Raw genomic sequence first — 17,851 nt, forward strand, 5'->3', positions numbered from 1 at the left:
CAAACCCTATCTGTACTGTTTTTTCCTAATCATACAACCTATGAAAAAGTTTACTTTATCAGTTAGACACAGTAAGAGATTAATAACAATAACTAATAGTAAAATTGGACAGTAAAGTAGTCTCGCTCTCTCAAAAGACCTTATTGTCCTGTGCTCACCCTTCTTCCTGTGACGTCAGATAGTAAAATGCTTGAGTGACGAGAAGTGGGATGAATGACGTAGGCACTGTGACATAGCGTTAGGCTACTACTGACCTTCTCATGATGTGTTCAGACCGGAACATCTGCTTCCAGACCGTTGTTGACCACAAACTGCAGAAAGCGAAACCTCTGATAAGGGGGGGGGTGGGGGCGGGGCGGAGGGGGGGGAAACCACTGTGCGTGAAAGATGTGTCCATACTGTTAAATCATGGCGGAGTGAGTTGCAGTGTTCCAAAATCACAACAAGCTAACTTAACCGGAGTGAAATTCTGACCTATAACTGGCCGAATTGTGCAGTTCTTGATGACACAGAAGTTTCAGATTTTCCGTGACCAAAGGCCGTCATCCTCATCCCCAATACTGTACCTTAATTAAATCTCTAGTAATAATGAGCTGCAAATAAACAAAGATTTTCTTTCAACCACACCCACGTAGGAAGAGAAATCAAAGTATTACCTTAATGATCATAATGATGTTACTATTATCAGTATTTGTGACATTTTTGTCATAATGAAAAGCCCATCAAACTTGGAATGAAAAGACTGGGTGACAGTCTCACGTCGGTCACTTTCTGCGTCCTTGAGAGCCTTGGGCTAGTCACTCGGGTGTCTGAACCTGTTATCTCACCTCTGAATTGGGGGAGATTCACGAGCCGTAATCCTACGAATAGGGTTGTTGTGAGGAGCAAAAGAGATGTGTTTTGTGAAAGATCTGTGTAAATTTTTGTGTTTTCCTATCAGTACCAGAAATCATGGTAGTATTTCTAAACCAACAGTCCCTCTGTCCCTCTTATTTTTGGTTACGAGGTCTTTTTTCATTTGCTGTCTTCTATGCGACCTACAACAATCCTGGGAGAGTGGCAAGGAGAGGGGAATTTTGTCCTAGATTCTGTTCTGGGTACAGTGGGGGTTTGGCTAGAAGCATATACCTGAAAACAGGTTATAAGTATATATATATATATATATATATATATATATATATATACTTAGAAACCCCAACTTGTGACATTTCGACTTAGCAATTTTTCGACTTTACAATGGCGTAAAAGCGATAACCCACTCAGTAGAAAGCGTACGTTGAATTTTGAATTTGAATCTTTTCCCAGCCTGGCAGTACGTGGCTCAATACTGTTGTGGTGCTGGGCATCCATCCTCAGCCGCAGCTCCCAGGCGGCCATGCGCTCACGAGGGTGAACATCCAACACACAACCAGCCTATACCCATGCAACTGTCCTGCTTTTCACTTTCAGGACAGGATTTAATAAATGACATGAGATATTCAATACTTCATTATAAAATAGGCTTTGTGTTAGATGATTTTGCCCAGTGGAAGTGTTCTGAGTACATTTAAGGTAGGCTAGGCTAAGCTATGGTGTTTGGTAGGTGAGATGTATTCAATGCACTTGCAACTTAGGATACTTTCAACTGACAAGGGGTTGTCGGGACATAAGCCCATCGAAAGTAGAGGAAGCTCTGTGTGTGTGTGTATATATACACACATACATAGAGAAAGAGAGAGATCAAAACCCAAACTAAATAAATTACTATAAGTCTGTGCAAAGAGCTAAACTCAGACTCAGAGGTAGTGGTTTCAGAGTTTAATGTGCATGAGCTACCTGGAAGCTTGTTAAAAATGTAAATTAGAGATTCTGAGTTAGTGGTTCTGGATGAGCCCCTGGAGTCTGCCTTTTTCCAGTTACCATATGTGATTCTGATGTGGGCAGGCCCGGGAGCGCTCTGAGAGATGCTGTCTCCAGAATGAATGGACATCATAGGACACATCTCCAGGACGTGGACCAGAGGGAACTTGCTGGTTTTTCTTCCAACAGAAAGCAGATTCATGGCTTGGCTTGTATTTTGGGAACTACATGAAGAAAGAAGGATAAATGTTTCAAGCTAGGATGAAGTGAAGAGAAAACAAAAACAAACAATCAAAAAAACCCAGGTCATTTCTAAGCACCAAAGATAGGGAGCTGATTGCATCCACAACAGAGAATTAAGAAGAGGTTAGAGATGGCATTATCATGAAAAATGGTTGGGGGCGCCTGGGTGGCTCAGTCATTAAGCATCTGCCTTCGACTCAGGTCATGATCCCGGGGTCCTGGGATCGAGCCCCACATCGGGCTCCCTGCTCAGCGGAAAGCCTGATTCTCCCTCTCCCACTCCCCCTGCTTGTGTTCCTTCTCTCGCTTCTGTCTCTCTCTGTCAAATAAATAAATAAAATCTTAAAAAGAAAAATGGTTGGAGAAAAACAGGAGGAGAATGAGGGGACAAGAAGGAAGTGAAATGCTCCCAAGAATCCAGGTGACATCTTCTGCTAGAAAATGAACTCTGAAGGATCCATTCTTTTGCCGTCATTCCGCCTGAAAAGCAGAACTTCCTCCATCCCAGGAACTTGGAGGAACCAACACAGCTGTCCCTCCAGTACAGAAAGCCAGTAGCACAACCAAGATAGAATGGTGGGAGCTGTGTGCTGATTTGCACAGTATGCAGGAGACGGTCTTAGATGCTGAGCGTTCCGATACAAGCCCTGGGGGTTCGTGGTTACGCCCCTCTCCCTCATCCACGGTGTCTTGGACAAATAGAGGATAATAATACCATTGACACATTCGGGGGCTGCTTCTTCGAATAGGACTTAGGTATTCTGGAGTTCTGATGATGTTTGGTGAAAATTTCCAGTCAAATGTTTTGTGCTTTAGCTCTTCTAGAAAGCACAGATTTGAACCCAAAGTGTGAACTTGTGTCTTGGTCTGCGGTAAAAATCTCAAACTGAAATGTCTTGGGACGTATATCAGCATTTCAAAACTGAACTTCATTTGGGGACTTGCGTTCAATGTAAACATATTTCCTTGTAATTAAATATGCCAGCTGACAAAGTGGCTACCCACAGACCAGGCAGGAGTCTAAGAAATGTAAACTGTTAAAAGATGTCATCTTGAAAGCAGCTAAACATCTCCATTCTCGAAGAAGCCTCCAGCCTGAGGAACTAAGTGAACATAATTAGAAATACATCTGGGTATTGGCCTCCTATCTGAGAAGGTCACATGCACACCTTCCATGGTACTGGTTAGATTCCATCATTTGTTCTGTCCTTCCTCATTTGTCTCCCACTGGTTACCAGATGGCCACGATAATGTTGGTATCCTTAACAACTGTCTTGTGCAATTCCCTGCAGCATGGTAAGAGCTCAAAATATGGAGTGTTTTCCCTTTGGATAAGCCAGTGACATATCTGGGAATTGCTTACAAACGCCCTGATGGTGTGGTTATAGGGAGTGATGGCAGACTAGGTCATGGAGCCGAAATTCAGCGTGACATGTTGCAGGTGGCAGGCTACCAAAGGGGAGCTTTTGCCATTTCTCAAGCTTAAGATGAAGGAAGGGGTCCTCCAGGCTGAATCTGGTTTTGATAAATAAGCGCTTAATATCGTGAGGTGCAGATAAGCGCTAAAAGGGAGCTTCGTGAAAGTTGCTGAAACGTTCTGAGCTAAGTTGGTTCTGATGGGGCTGTCACAGGACGCTTGGGGAGTCCTCTCAGCATGGTTCTCTGAGTTGTGCCAAGTTACCAGATGGGTTTGAGGCACATTAGAAAATAGGGAGCATGGGAAGGAGGGAGGGCAAGGAAGGTGGATGTATCAATCAAGTCGGGATGGATCATGCTGCAAAAACAAATAACCCCCAGATCACAGCCTCACTTAAAACAACAAAGGTTTCCTTTGTGCTTGTGTCTATGTCCGTTGCGGACTGACGAGGGGCTCTGCTCCGCGTGGCTCTTGTCCCAAAACCCTGACTGGCAGCCCAGCTGCTATCTGACTCATGACAGGTGCCCAGGATGAAGGAAAAGAGAGAGTGTTGTCAGTCAAACACTGGCCCCTAAGGTCGCCACTCACTCCTGTCATATTTTATTGGCCACAACAAGTCACAGGGCCACTTGACTCCAATGGGCCAGGATGTGTGGTCTTTCCACAAGACCGTAAAGAGAACCAGAAATATTTGTTGAACAGCCCTAACCACCACCAGATTAGATGATGATGCTATTTGAACTTATGGACGTCTCTCTGGGGCCACATGACCTTTTCAGGGCCTTCTATCACTGAAAGATTATATAATCTAAAGAAAGAGCAGGCTCTGGAAATTTATGTCGACAGAAGCTCAACAAAATTCTGGTGATGATGACTTTAACGCTTGAAATATGTATCAGACTCTTTGAAAAACAGTTTTTTGGTTCTGCAGCTTGCTGATGACCCAAACCTCACATAATCTGTCTATGAGGTCACCCTGACTCTCTCTTCTCTCCACCTTTTCTCTTCTCTGCTGGTAACCTGAGGCTTTTTTAGTGGAACGGGGGTGGCGAGGTGAGGCTGGGAGAATGCCGCCATAACCCAGACTGGGAGAAAGATGAACGGGTATCAGGGTCACACTGAAGACATGTTTTCATACCAAAGCAGAGTGACAATTGCAATTATGCCATGGCCATGACAGTTCTTTGTGAGAGGCAAGAGGGTAACGGAAATGTTTTCTTGTTTGTCTAGGGGAGGACGAGGAAGAAATGAACGTGATCGTTCTCAGCTACCCTCAGTACTGCCGGTACCGATCGATGCTGAAGCGCATCCAGGATAAGCCATCTTCCATTTTAACGGACCAGTTTGCGCTAGCCCTGGGGGGCATCGCCGTGGTCAGCAAGAACCCCCAGATCCTGTACTGTCGGGACACCTTTGACCACCCGACGCTCATTGAAAATGAGAGCATATGCGATGAGTTTGGTGAGTCTTTTTTTTGTTTGCTTGTTTTCCTACGTGAAACTTGTGCTTGTGTGTCTCCTTGCTTTGGGTTCTTGTGAAGAGTGGTGATGGGAGCAAGGCTTATTTTCACCAGCTCTATGTGCCACCCCCCCCAAATTATTGTGGCATAAAGCATCATCGCCTCCTGGGCAGCCTCTGTTGGCCAGGGTAAAGGGTAATTATTTAGAATTTGTTGTTCAATATAGGGTCTGAAGTTGCTTGGTCGACCTTGAAATTGGACTTTAGGACAGGAAGCTTTCATGTTCGTTCTTTCTCAAAAGGCTTTGGCTATTCAGATACTGAATATTTTTTTTTAACTGATCACTCCCTTTTCAGTGTGATAAGGAACTATAAAAATGCACCAGTTGTAACCACTTCAGTACTATAAGGTGAACAGATAGATTGATGATAGATAGATCCCTACGCCCCTTAATTTTTTCATGTACATGTATGGATACACATATATATATCCATCCTTGGGGGGCACAGTGTATAAAAATATGTATAGATATTTATATATCTACCTATATTCAGATATATTATATATATATATCTTTATACACTATGCCCCCCAAAGATGGATATATGCACACATAATTTTATCTGCATCTCTCCTAGCTGATCAGTCATGTGTCTCTATAGATAGAAGCAAAGGAGAAGATATATCATAGGTTTGGGAGCCTTTGCATGATGCAGTGAATGGCTGGAGGCAAGCCAGGATCACATCCCTCACATCTTCAGTTTCTCATCTGTTTGTTGAAGAGATTGGATCGTATCAGTGGTTCTCAACAGGCTGGGCAGGGATATCAGAATACCCTGGGGGTGCTTTATCAGGCTAGACATGTTCCTTGGAAATTCCTGTACTTACAGAGGCATGAGACCTTCTCCCCACCACCACCTCGCCCTACCCCTTCTTTGGGATTTGCCACCATGGCACAACCAAAGTGATGGCTGACCCATGCTAATGGGGACCTGGGCGGAGAAGAGGTGAGACCCATGGCCCAGAGAGAGCACTGATGGGGTCATTTTGAGTTGGAACATTACTTGATTTTGTTGGCTAAGGTTTTCCCAAGGCTCCCCAGTTTGTGGATTATTCAGATCAGATTATTCTGCTTAACTATTACAGGCCTCAGCATGGTTTGGGAAATCCACTGTGGCCTCTCTAATCTGATTATTCCTGACCCCAGTAGCCCTCTACCTGCTATAGGGGGCTTGTAAGTAGTGGTGAGCGTGAGGGGATGATCCAAGAAGGAAGGGAGGAAAGAGGAAGGGGACCTCAGTTCATTGGACGTGGCATTTTTTTCCTTATAAACTTTTTTTTCGGATGCCTTTCACAACTCTGCCTTACCAAATGACCGTCGGTCTAGAAGAGAATAGTAGTGTTTATACAAGTTATTTATCCCTTCTTCCAAGAAGAATTTAGTGTCATATTTTTAATACTCAAATAACCGTTGTATTCAAGTAGATGAATGTATCCAATACATCTTTTCAAAAAATACCCTCTCTTTTCAGATCAGCATTTACAAATCGACCCTTTTTAATACTTCTGTTTTGAGGGGTTTTCTCCCCTTCTCCCCTACTCCCAAACTCTCTGACCTGCTTGCCCCTCAAGAGGTCTGTAAATTCCTGACACAAAATAAAACTGAAAGAATGCTTTCCCTCATTTAAGACTAGTCAGAGTTAGAGTATCACAATGTAACATAATGAAAAATGTTTTAACCTTTTTGGCTAATTTAAGAGTTATTAGTCATTGAGCTTCAAAGCTGTTGCGTCTGGAATTGGTAATAGAAAGAAGTTCCAATTTAACAGTGATCACAATGGTTGTTAAGAGTTACTAAATTAGTTTTAAATGTTCTCACAAACACAAGCATCTGACTTTTGAATGTTTTCCTGAACTTTTCTTCTGGTAAAGCTAATTTTAATGCTGTTTTTCTTCTCCAGCCTCTTAAAGTGGAAACTTTCTTTTGGAATAAAGGTACCTTTAAAGAGCTTCTAGATGGCTAGTTTAATAATTAGAATATTAGGTTTTTCTTTTATTTGAGTTTATACTTCAAATAGTTTGTATTTTGTGTAGTATTTTTTTTTAGTAAGTGAACCCCCCCCAAAAAAAACTTATTTTTGACCTGATTTGAACACCTTCGCCCACATGCCTCCCCCACCATCCACTCTTGGTTCTCCATCTAAATTTCCAGAGATCACCCTTTTAAACCTCCAACTGGTTGTATTTGAAATCAACACAGGCTAAAGGGTTTGTTAAAACGTGGGGTTGGGTTTCTCCAACCAACTAACAGTTGGTAGAAGAACATAAATTTAATTAGTGACTAGCATTAAACAAATGTTCCTAATATTAAACACTGCCAGATGACCGAAACACTTCTGTCAGATTACCGTGGGTGCCAGGGGGCCCACAGATGAATTTTCTACACAGTATATATTCTGTACCACACGTTTGGTGACTTCAGTAATTGGTCAAATGTAATTTAGGTAACAGTATGCCTAGGCTGTAAAAATCAAATTTTATTAGCCATATCACCAGGTGGATGAATGGCGGAGCTGATGGCAAAGAGTTTATAGCATTTAGCAGCTACACCTTTGACACATGAAATTCATAAATTGCCATAAAGTACCTGCAAGGCCCTTCTCAAAAGGACAGTGTCTGCTTTCCTATGATTAAATAATGTTTATTTTATTAACTAATATATTTTTTGCTTTCTTCTATTAAATGGGATTATGGAGTGGGGGCAGGAGAAGGTGTTCAAAAGATAAATAAAACACAGTTCTTGCTTGTTTGGAGGATTTAGAAATCTAATTGGGGAAGACAGGATTAACGCACCTGAAAGGTTAACTAATGTTACAAGAAAGTCAATGATTAAGTATTTGGTGAGTGTTGGAGAAAGCAAGGGCAGGAGGAATTTAGCAGCGGGGCTGCTGGCGGGGCGGGGTGGTGATCATGGGAGGGGTCAGGGAACGCTTCATGAATAAGGCAGGACTGGGTCTGGTATTAAATGCTAGGGGAGAAAGGCTAATAGAAAAGTTTTGGAAATACCTAGGTCACTTGTAATTCATGTCCTGACTCTCCACGTTGGGAATGGCTGCCTTCACCGTGGGTCAACTGTTGGCCTCCCCTAGGTTTGTTTACCCTTAATACATGCTCTGGTGCCCTCTCTACCAGGAGAACATGAATATGAGTCCGTGGACCAAGGCTGGGACAAACCCAGGCAGTGGCTCTGGAACTGGGCTTTCCTGGGGAGGGATGATCCACATTTTCTCTTGTATGACGACCTTTCCCAACTGCTCAGACACCTTCCCCCTCCCCCCATTGTTTCAATGTTGTCCACTGAATAACAAGTTTAATTGAATAATAAAAGTAAGGCTTTTAAATCTACAGTGAATCCCTATAAATAAATTCTCCGTGGAATTTTATGAAGCTGTTTAATGAAAAGTTTGATTAGAAACTATTAAAGAAAAATAGAATAGATGAAATTTCATCATTTAGTCCCACATTACAGTGGTGTCATTTTGATTTTTATTTACATTGAGATATTCAGAATAGAGTAAATATATCCTGGCTTTAATTAACTATCCTCCTTACTTGGGAAAGGTTATTTTAGGCTTGAAGGGTTTTGATAGCGTACCATCTGCTTTCTTCCCTGTATTTTATTCAAGTCCCTTCCCTGCTTTACAGCACTGTGCAATGTTTAAGCCTATGACATAAGCATAAATTGAATCATATTAATGGCAGGTGATTGAAAAGCTTCAGCCTCAACATCCTGCCTGAATCCTTCCGTCTTGTCAGTGACAATGCTCTTAAAGGTGGTGTGCTCTTTTCTCAGCACAAGAGAATTGACTATTTTTGAAACTAAAGCATTGTGAAGACTGGCTGTGTTGCACATGCAATAAGGAAATGAGATTATAATAATGAGGGCAAAGTGACATCAGGATTGACTATTCTTCTCGTGAAAATCTTTACGCTACGCGTAATTCCTACCCCCACTGTCCTGGTAGGATCTCTGAATGTGAGGCATTCTTCAACCGCCCCCCACCTTGCTTTTACCTCTTTTTATAATTTGATTCCTCTTTTGTAAAACAGATACCGTCATGTATATTATATTATTGTCTGTGCTGTAGAGAAAACAGACGCACGTGCAAACATTTTGTCTATTTTCCCTGTTAGAACAATAAAATGTCCACCAGTTTGTAATGTGCAATGTTTACCTTAATATCACACGGGTTGATTTCACATGTACGAAGCGTTGACAGCTGAATCCAAACAGGCGTGCACAGTACCGTAGATGAATGGATAACTTTAAGGAACTAGCTTTTATCAGAGAGATGTAAGGTGGACCCAATATGTATAAATGAGATGAAATGAGTCCCTTAAATAAAATCTTAAAAAAAAGGGGGGGGCGCCTGGGTGGCTCAGTCGGTTAAGCAGCTGCCTTCGGTTCAGGTCATGATCGCAGGGTCCTGGGATCGAGCCCCACATCGGGCTCCCTGCTCGGCGGGAAGTCGGCTTCTCCCTCTCCCACTTCTCCTGCTTGTGCTCCTGCTCTCGCTATCTCTCTCTCTGGCAAATAAATAAATAAAATCTTAAAAAAAAAAAAAGAAAAGAAAAGAAATCAGTCCTTAAAGGTGGGTCCGACTAAGTGGATTAAGATATGGTTGATTAAAAAAATAATAAAAGATACGGGCGCCTGAGTGGCTCAGTTGGTTAAGTGACTGCCTTCGGCTCAGGTCATGATCCTGGAGTCACTGGATCGAGTCCCGCATCGGGCTCCCTGCTTGGCGGGGAGTCTGCTTCTCCCTCTCCCGCTCCCCCCTCTTGTGCTCTCTCTCTCTCTCACTCTCTCTCTCAAATAAATAAATTTTAAAAATCTTAAAAAAAAAATAATAAAAGATACGACTAATTTTAGTTTGAGTTTTGAATTGCGAAGAGACATAAGTCATGCTTCTGAGTTCTTTGGAGTCAGGGTGTGTGTGTGGCGGGGGGCAGGGGTAGTTCCTTGACCAAGGAATGGGATGGGCTTAAAGGAAGGATGTGGTAATTCGCCTGAGAGGGGCAGAGATGAGATGGGCTGCCGTCTTAGCATTTGGTCCACGTGCAGGAAACCATGGGCTCTGCCCCTTGGGGAGATGGTGGCTACATCAGTATTGATACATGTCCTTTGCTGAAGCCCAGGGAGGATAGCACAGTCTAGGGGGGAAAGTGCTGGGCTTACAGATCGGCTGGGTAGGAATCAAGGCTCACGTGTCTGATTTGCTGTTCCTCCAGGCAAGTGACATAAGGCCCCTCACTTACCCCATCTTTCAAACTGGGTAGAAATAGCTCATCACCGGGCTTAGACTAAGTCTGTATCTGCTTGATTAAAAAAACAGTCCTCGTGATCAATGAAGATTCTCTCCTGTTTCTATTAGAATCTTAGGCTTCGGACAACTTAGAACCATCCAAACCAATCTCGCTCTGTCAATAATGAAGGAACCATTTCTCTAAGGCTCTGGGACTCTTCCTAGAACCTTAATGGAAAAGAAAAGTTTTCTACTTTATACGTTATGTTTTTAAGAAGCTTTTCTGTCTCTGCACTGAACTTTCCCTTTCTGTTTCCCTGTTGGGTAAAATAATGACATTATAGACAAAAGAAGAAAAAGCCAAGGGGAGGGAAGGAAACAGAAGAGGGGATGAAATCTTGACGTTTTATGGAGGAAAATTCAGGATGTGTACAATTATTTTGAAGCACGGAGGATGAGCTGGACTCTGCCTCTTCCCCTCTAAGCATCACATGTTTTGCTGGAAATGAAAGGAAAGGCAGTTGTTTTGTTAAGAATCATGGGAATTTGTAAGTGAGTAAACATTTTTTTTTTCCTTGCCCAAGTAGGTTTCATGGTCACAGTGGATTTCGATGATCAAATGGCCTTGTTCCTGGCCCCTGTCCACATTCAGGCTTTCGCTGCCTGTCTGCAGTGCCCACCGATCTCCCAGATGATAACAAGGCAGATGTTTCTCTTTAATTGAAGCCGAGTAGGAAAGGAGTCAGGCTTCTTGTGTATTGCTATTTATGCAGAAGTCCTTAACCTCCAGAGGTCTCTCTTGGAGGACTGCTTTGTCCTGGACATTTTCTAGAGCTTCTGTTTATCGCTAGAGAATGGTCTAACCAAGACCATGGTTGGTACCTTCTCTTTGTTGCATGTGCTGCCCAAGGAGGGACAGAGGAATGTTTAAGTTTATCACACAGTGGAGTCCACTGAACCCAAATAAATCTGCGGGTAAAGCTTAGTGCTTGACAGGACCTGTAGTGATTAGCATATGGCCTTGGCTTCCAGGACACTGAGACACAAAGAGGGCTGGGGAGCAGACCTCCTTGGGCAGGGGTGTTGGAAGCTAGGGTACCATCTCTCTTGAAGGTTAATGACCAGAATTTTTTTGTTGTTACTATAAACTAATTTTTCAGAGTCATGATATATGGAATGGGTAGGATTCGTGAGTTTCTATTTTTGGAACCTGGAAGGATATTTTAAAATAACTCTGGACTCTTTTTGTAGCTGAGGGGACTCAATGGGTTATTAAAAACTATTTGGACTCCTGGGTACAATAAACTCTTGTTCACTCCAGAAGAAAGGATTTGTGTCTATATAGGCTAATATTTCACCTAGCGTTTCATTTAGAAAAGCAAGAAAGTTATATCCCATTACATTAACAAGATCAACATATTCCTCTCTAGGGTAAAACAAATATTTTTATCAATTCACACACACACACTAAAGGAAAGAACCAGGTCATTGAAAAATCACAGGCAAAAGTGCTAGTTAGGGGTAAAGATGGTAGAATGAAGTTCAGAATAAGTCTGTATTCGCTTGATTTTTAAAATCCTCCTGGGCGCCTGGGTGGCTCAGTTGGTTAAGCCACTGCCTTCGGCTCAGGTCATGATCCTGGAGTCCCTGGATCGAGTCCCGCATCAGGCTCCCCGCTCAGCAGGGAGTCTGCTTCTCCCTCTGACCCTCCCCCTCCTCATGCTCTCTCTCTCTCATTCTCTCTCTCAAATAAATAAATAAAATCTTTTAAAAAAAATAATAAAAATAAAATCCTCTTGATGCCAAAGATACCCTCTAAAGCCCTTCATTCTATCCTGTCAAGGGAATTGGATTGATTAAAGTTCCTTGGACTGTAGGACAGGCTGTCTGGGGATGCCGAGAGCCCACCACAGTGCCTAACACACAGGACTTTCTTGTCCATTTACGCATTCCACCAATATCTATTACACACCTACTATGCGCCAAGTGTTGTTCTGGTCCCTGTGCACCCAGTTATGAACAAGACAGAAAAATTTACACTCCTAATGACCTCACAGTGTCATATGTGGGGAGAGGGTTGGGAAAATATGGGATGGCCATGGACCATATGTTGTGGGTATAGACTGTAACTCATAGAGTTGTGAGAATTCAAGCCCTTAGACGGTACATGGCGAGTACTACTTAAGTACTCCTCGTTGACTAAATCTTCTTGTAACTCTTGCATCACACAACACAACCTTAACCACACATCATACACCATAGTGTTTCCTCAAAAAACATCTACAGAATTATTTCATACCTATACAGACTCCTGGGGACATGAGGTATCATTTGCTACTAAAAATCATTCAACATCCGCTCATTCCAGAAATACTTGTTTGTTTGTCCTTCTGCATGGAATGTGTTTCCCCAGATATCTTGGGTCTGGCTCCCTCTCATCATTCCAGCCTCAGCTCAAATGTCTGCTCCCCAGAGAAGTCTTCTCTGACTTTCCCCTTTTCACAAGTCTGGCTCCACCCCATCACCCAACATATAATTACCTTCCCATAACTTTTCACTATCTGAAATTAACTCTCATATTTTTTCTTTATATGTTTATAGTCCATCTCCCCCATCCCCACCTGTGCTATAATGTAAGCTCTTTCAGAGCATGTTCACAGTCGTGTACCCAGGGACCAGAATAAGACTGGGCATATGGAAGGTGTGTAATAAATACTGGTTACATGAGTGAATGGATACATGCATACCATTTGTCAATATCCTTGCTCTCCCCCATTTTGCAGATAAGGACACTTCAGCACAGCAAAGTTACCTCGCTATCAAGTGGCAAAACCAGGGTTTGAACCTAGACAGTCTGGTTCAGTATCCATGCTCTTAACAGTTACACTAGATTGCCTTTCAGCTTGGACCTGACTCAGAGAGATCTTTCCAGGTTCCTGAGATCCAGCTGCCTAGAAACAGATAAACTGATCACCAGATCTCTAGATAATGAATGTACAAGGGGTTCTGAAGGACTTAGATCAGTGTTTTTGTAGGAGTGGTTAGGAAAGGAATGATCGTGAAAATTCAAAATCTGAAAACCACTGGATGGGATCCGGAGACTTTGATGCCAGCCACCGTCCTCGCTCATCTGTATTATACCAGCCTCCCTGACAGAGCCTCTGCTGCCCTGTGGTCTCTTCCACACACGCCCAGAGTGATGCTGCCCATCTCATCACAGAAGCAGATAATCAGTCTAGAGCCCCGTGAGAACTGCAGGTTGAAAGGGGCAGACAGTAAACTGCCCGGTGTTCTCATGGGCTCTTTCTAAGGCATGGGGTCGTGATGCTCACAGAACTTCGATTGTACACCTCTCTCTAATTGTCTGCTTAGAACACATTGGCTTTCCCAACTTGGCATCCTCCCTTAATGAAAAAATTATAGGTCTAATTCCAAAAAATGAAATGTATGCAAGCTTTCCTGCTTCTGTCACTTCTTTATTCCTGTAGCACATAAATCATTTCCCTTTTTAAAATTACATTTTGCTTGCCATGACTTGGTAATGGGTTTTCGAAGGAGGCAGAGCAGCCAGGCTCTTGGCACGGGAGCGGGCTGTGCTGCCTGCTCAGGAAATCTCACTGCTGGCTGGCGTGGGCCTTGATTCCATCATCTGGGCTTTATGCTCCCTTTGGAAGTTGCCTAGAAATTCTCTCCCTTAGAATCTCCTTTCTGAACGGCCTTTTTGGCTCTCCAGTTGCCATCATGGAGGACTGAAGAACAGATGGGATTTAGGCAGAAAAAGACTGGTATGTTCTAATGCTGCTGGGTGCTTACATTCATTCATTGAGCACCGACTCTGTTGAAGGCAGAACTCCAGGCATTGTTGGGGTATTGGTCTCTGCTGTCAAGACACTTAAAAGTCAAGTTGGCCAAGATAAGACGTAGAGTAATGGGCCTCTACAAATATTATTGTGATCTTCTTAACAATTCTGGATCTTCCCATGAGCAACCTGACAACATAGTTTCCGTAGGGTCACAGGTCCAGCATGTTGCCAAAGTGGGAGTTAGCATCCCCACCCCAGTCCCCTGACCGCAGGGGACATACTTTTCCACCCCAAAGTGAGAGGAGCACGGGCTAAGACTCCAGACTTATTTTGATATTTTTATGTTCAGAGGAGACGGTATCTGCCAAGCTTTATAAATGGGAAAGCTTTGCCACATGCTGGAGACTGCAAGGCAGTCCACTGAGGGCTAACTAGAGGAGGTCCAACTGTAGGTGCCCCTGGAGTTGAAAGATGTAAAAGAGGGCCGGGATGTCAGGGGAGGCCTCTGAGAGGACGTGGATCTTCAACCAGACCTTAAGAGATTCAAAAAGAAGGAAGTTATTTCAGGTGAGGAGGTGGAAAATACTCCAGACTTTGAAGCTCAAAGAAAGAGGTTGTTTCCTCTGCCATTTTTAGCTATCAGCATAGACATTTAAAACACACACACAAAAACAAAACAAAACAGCCTCCGCAAGCAAAACTTTTTTCTTCCTAGAAGAGGTCTCCTTCCCCTGAGGGACCAGGTGCTCCTAAGTCCTTCTCCCAGAGGCCCCATTATGGTTAGGACCCAGGGGAAACCTCTTGGAGGAAAAATCAACTTGTCTCTTATTAAATTGGAAATTTCCCCTTGGGCATATAAGAAGGAAAAGGAGGGATGCATCAACTTTGCAGCAGGGGGGAAAGAAGTGAGGTGAGGTGCCTGGTTGGTTTCCTGGGTATTTAAGGGGCTGCTTTTAGGTTGAAATTGTAGCTCCTAAAGAATCATCTAGAACACTTCACTCTGTGTCCTCCTGTGTTTCTCAGTACTTTTCCAAAGTTGCTTTTTTCTTCTGCTTGGTATTAAAGTTAATAGATTCTACTGCATTTCTCTTCCCTAGACTCTAAGCTCCTAGAGGGGGTAAGAATCATGCCTTACTTGCCTCTGTCTCAACATATGTTTGTGGAAATGATATAAAAATCCTGCTAAATTCCAGAAGGCTTCATTTTATCTCCTTTCTTAGAGTCAAGTATTTCTTGACCTCAATCTTTAATGTTTAGCTCATTGCCAGTTGATTTAATTCTCAAAGGAAAGTATCTAGCTCAAAGGAAATGGTTTTTCTCAACATTTATTCACCTCTTCAAACCAGAGGAACATTCTTCATAAGCTGGTCAAGGTCTTTGGTTGAAGATTGTTCATTTGTTATGATGTTTAATAGATCCGGAGGTCTGCACAACCTAGAAAGGTGTTCTCTGAGGAAGTCGAGCAGTACCGTAAGTTAAGGCAGGTGGTGTCCAGAAGTCCCTACACTGACCTTTCCAGTCTCTAACCTACAGAGCTCAGAATTCAGTTTGAAAACCAAGGAACAGTGGCAGAGTAATTAACAAAGAGGACATTGACAAGTTCCAGGGAAATATGGGCTATATGGATCTGGAACATAATATAGATCACGATTCAGGCTGGAATCATATCAGAAAATGTTGGGAAAGAAAAGTCTTCACCAGTTTAATGTTTATTATTAGGAAGATTACTTGGTCGGTGGCACTTACACCTGGAGGATACTTTGTGGATCATTGACCTGCTCCATGGTATTTGTAGATGAGGATGAAGCCTTCTGTCTCTCAGGAGAGCTCCATGGAGGAGAGCCCCGTCTTTGGATGAAGCAAGTTCACAACATGCAGGGTTGAACACATCACATTTTCTTCCTCACAGTTCCAGACATGAACATTAGGTCTTTAAAATAGGAGATATTTTAATAAAGATGTCACACATAGTGCCAGAAATTATACTGCCCCATCCCCGAGAACAGACACCTTCCGAAAGAGAAAGGATGTTGGTAAACGTGGGTTCTTTTGAGGTCTGTCTTTATCGTAGTCAGTTCACAGGTCCCGTGCTATTGAGAATGCATTCTGTCCCATAGTTGTGGGGAGAAAGGAAGTTGAAATGTGTCAGGACTAGAACAAAAGGGCTATTGGGAGCCCCCATTAAATTGTCTTGGGGACCACTGGTACCAGTGTCATCTGCTGGACCTGAGATGAGGAGGTAGCCTCAGAGAGCAGAAAGTGTGGCCTAGCCACTCCCAACCCAGCAACCACTCCACCCACCCTCAGCCCGGGCCATTCACAACTCGTGAGAGGAATGTCCTTCACATGGACGAGTGTTCCTCCTACTTTTCAAATGGCCGACACCCCGTCTTCATTGTCTTGCCCCTGAACAACCTTGTACAACCTCGAGGACCGGTGTCCATGACCCCAGTGGGCAGTTGAAGAACTGATTGGGAAAGTCAGCAGCTAAACGTGAGTGCAGTAGTGGTAAGACCATGATGGAACGTGGACATCAGCTTCTGGATCTGTGTTCCTGAGGCCGTCCGCCCAAATGCGGCCTCGTCCTGAAGGGCATGGCCTCACAGCCGCGAGATCCTATGCAACAAACCCTAGGCAACCGGGATCTTCAGCCAACCAGATGCTCCCCATCCCTCATCCCCTTTGTACCATGTTTCAGGGAGGGGAAAAAAAATAGTAAAAAACAGTTCATATGTTTTTCAAAATATTTTTCTCATCATACAATTATTTCCATTATGGAAAGGACAAGTATAATAATAATAATAATTGCCACTCTTCTGTGAGCATGTACCATATGTCAGGCCTTATGCTAAGTCCTGTCCATACATGATCTCACTTATTCTTTAGAGCGCCCCCGTAAGGAATCTATTAACCGTCACTTCGCAGGGGAGGAAGCAGAAGCTAAGAAAGGTCACATCAGCCCAAAGTGACACAGCTAGTAAGTGGTCAGGCTGGATTCCAGATCAGGTCTGTAGAGCTTCAAAGCTGGTATGCTTATCCACTCTTTGATATTGCCTGCCTAAATATCACTGGTAATCTCATAGGGTTTATAAATTCCTTCCAGACTTTTTCCAAAGCATTTTTATTTACTTGAGGACATTTTATATATGCAACTGTTACATCATGAAATTCTAGTCATTACAAAATAAACATTTCCCTATATTATTATAAACAGTCTTACAAGCACCATTTTAATAGTCACCTAATACTGCATCAAATGACTTTATCAGAGTTTACATAATCCCTTTCTATTAGAAGTTTGTTTTCGTTTCTTCCAGGGTTTTTAGTTTTGTTGCTTTCATGTATAATTAACACTGTAATGAACATCTTTTTGTGTGTGTGATGAACATCTTTATTTATAAAAACATCAGCATTTTGATGGTTTCTTTCGGGTAAATTCCCAGAAACTCTTAGTGCCAACATTATTTTCCTTCTAAGCGATAGCAGAGCTGTGGGCTAATCAGAGCCAGCTCTGTGCTTACCCACAATCAGCCCTTCCTCCTGGACCTTCTACAGCTAAGGTTGAGGATGCTGAGAACCCAGTGTTCAGAATGAAGATCCAGAGTTTCTCCTCTAAAGCACAACAGGGAAAAATGTCTTCAATGAATACTGGGGGGCTTGGGCAAGAAAGTGAGCTCATGCAAAGATTCCTGAAGAACTCACTAAAGTTTTCATTTTTAGTCTCCAACCTCCTGAATTTGAATGGGCAGCGTCCCGTCACCAATATTTTAATCGTACTTGGTGC

General features: G+C 43.0%; 1 protein-coding gene across 3 annotated transcripts in view; it reads left to right on the forward strand.

Moving 5' to 3' along the window:
- The window catches only part of LOC118020054 (AT-rich interactive domain-containing protein 5B), a 175,702-nt gene that overhangs the window by 83,986 nt on the left and 73,865 nt on the right, over nucleotides 1–17,851 (forward strand). For all 3 annotated transcript variants that reach the window (XM_035019899.1, XM_035019907.1, XM_035019916.1), the window contains exon 4: nucleotides 4,730–4,960. In XM_035019899.1, the coding sequence (XP_034875790.1) occupies nucleotides 4,730–4,960 (231 nt within the window). The remainder of the gene's footprint in view (nucleotides 1–4,729; nucleotides 4,961–17,851) is intronic.

The sequence above is a fragment of the Mirounga leonina genome, unplaced genomic scaffold, assembly GCF_011800145.1.
Source record: "Mirounga leonina isolate KUSES-001 unplaced genomic scaffold, KU_Mleo_1.0 Mir_109, whole genome shotgun sequence".
Lineage (NCBI taxonomy): Eukaryota > Metazoa > Chordata > Mammalia > Carnivora > Phocidae > Mirounga > Mirounga leonina.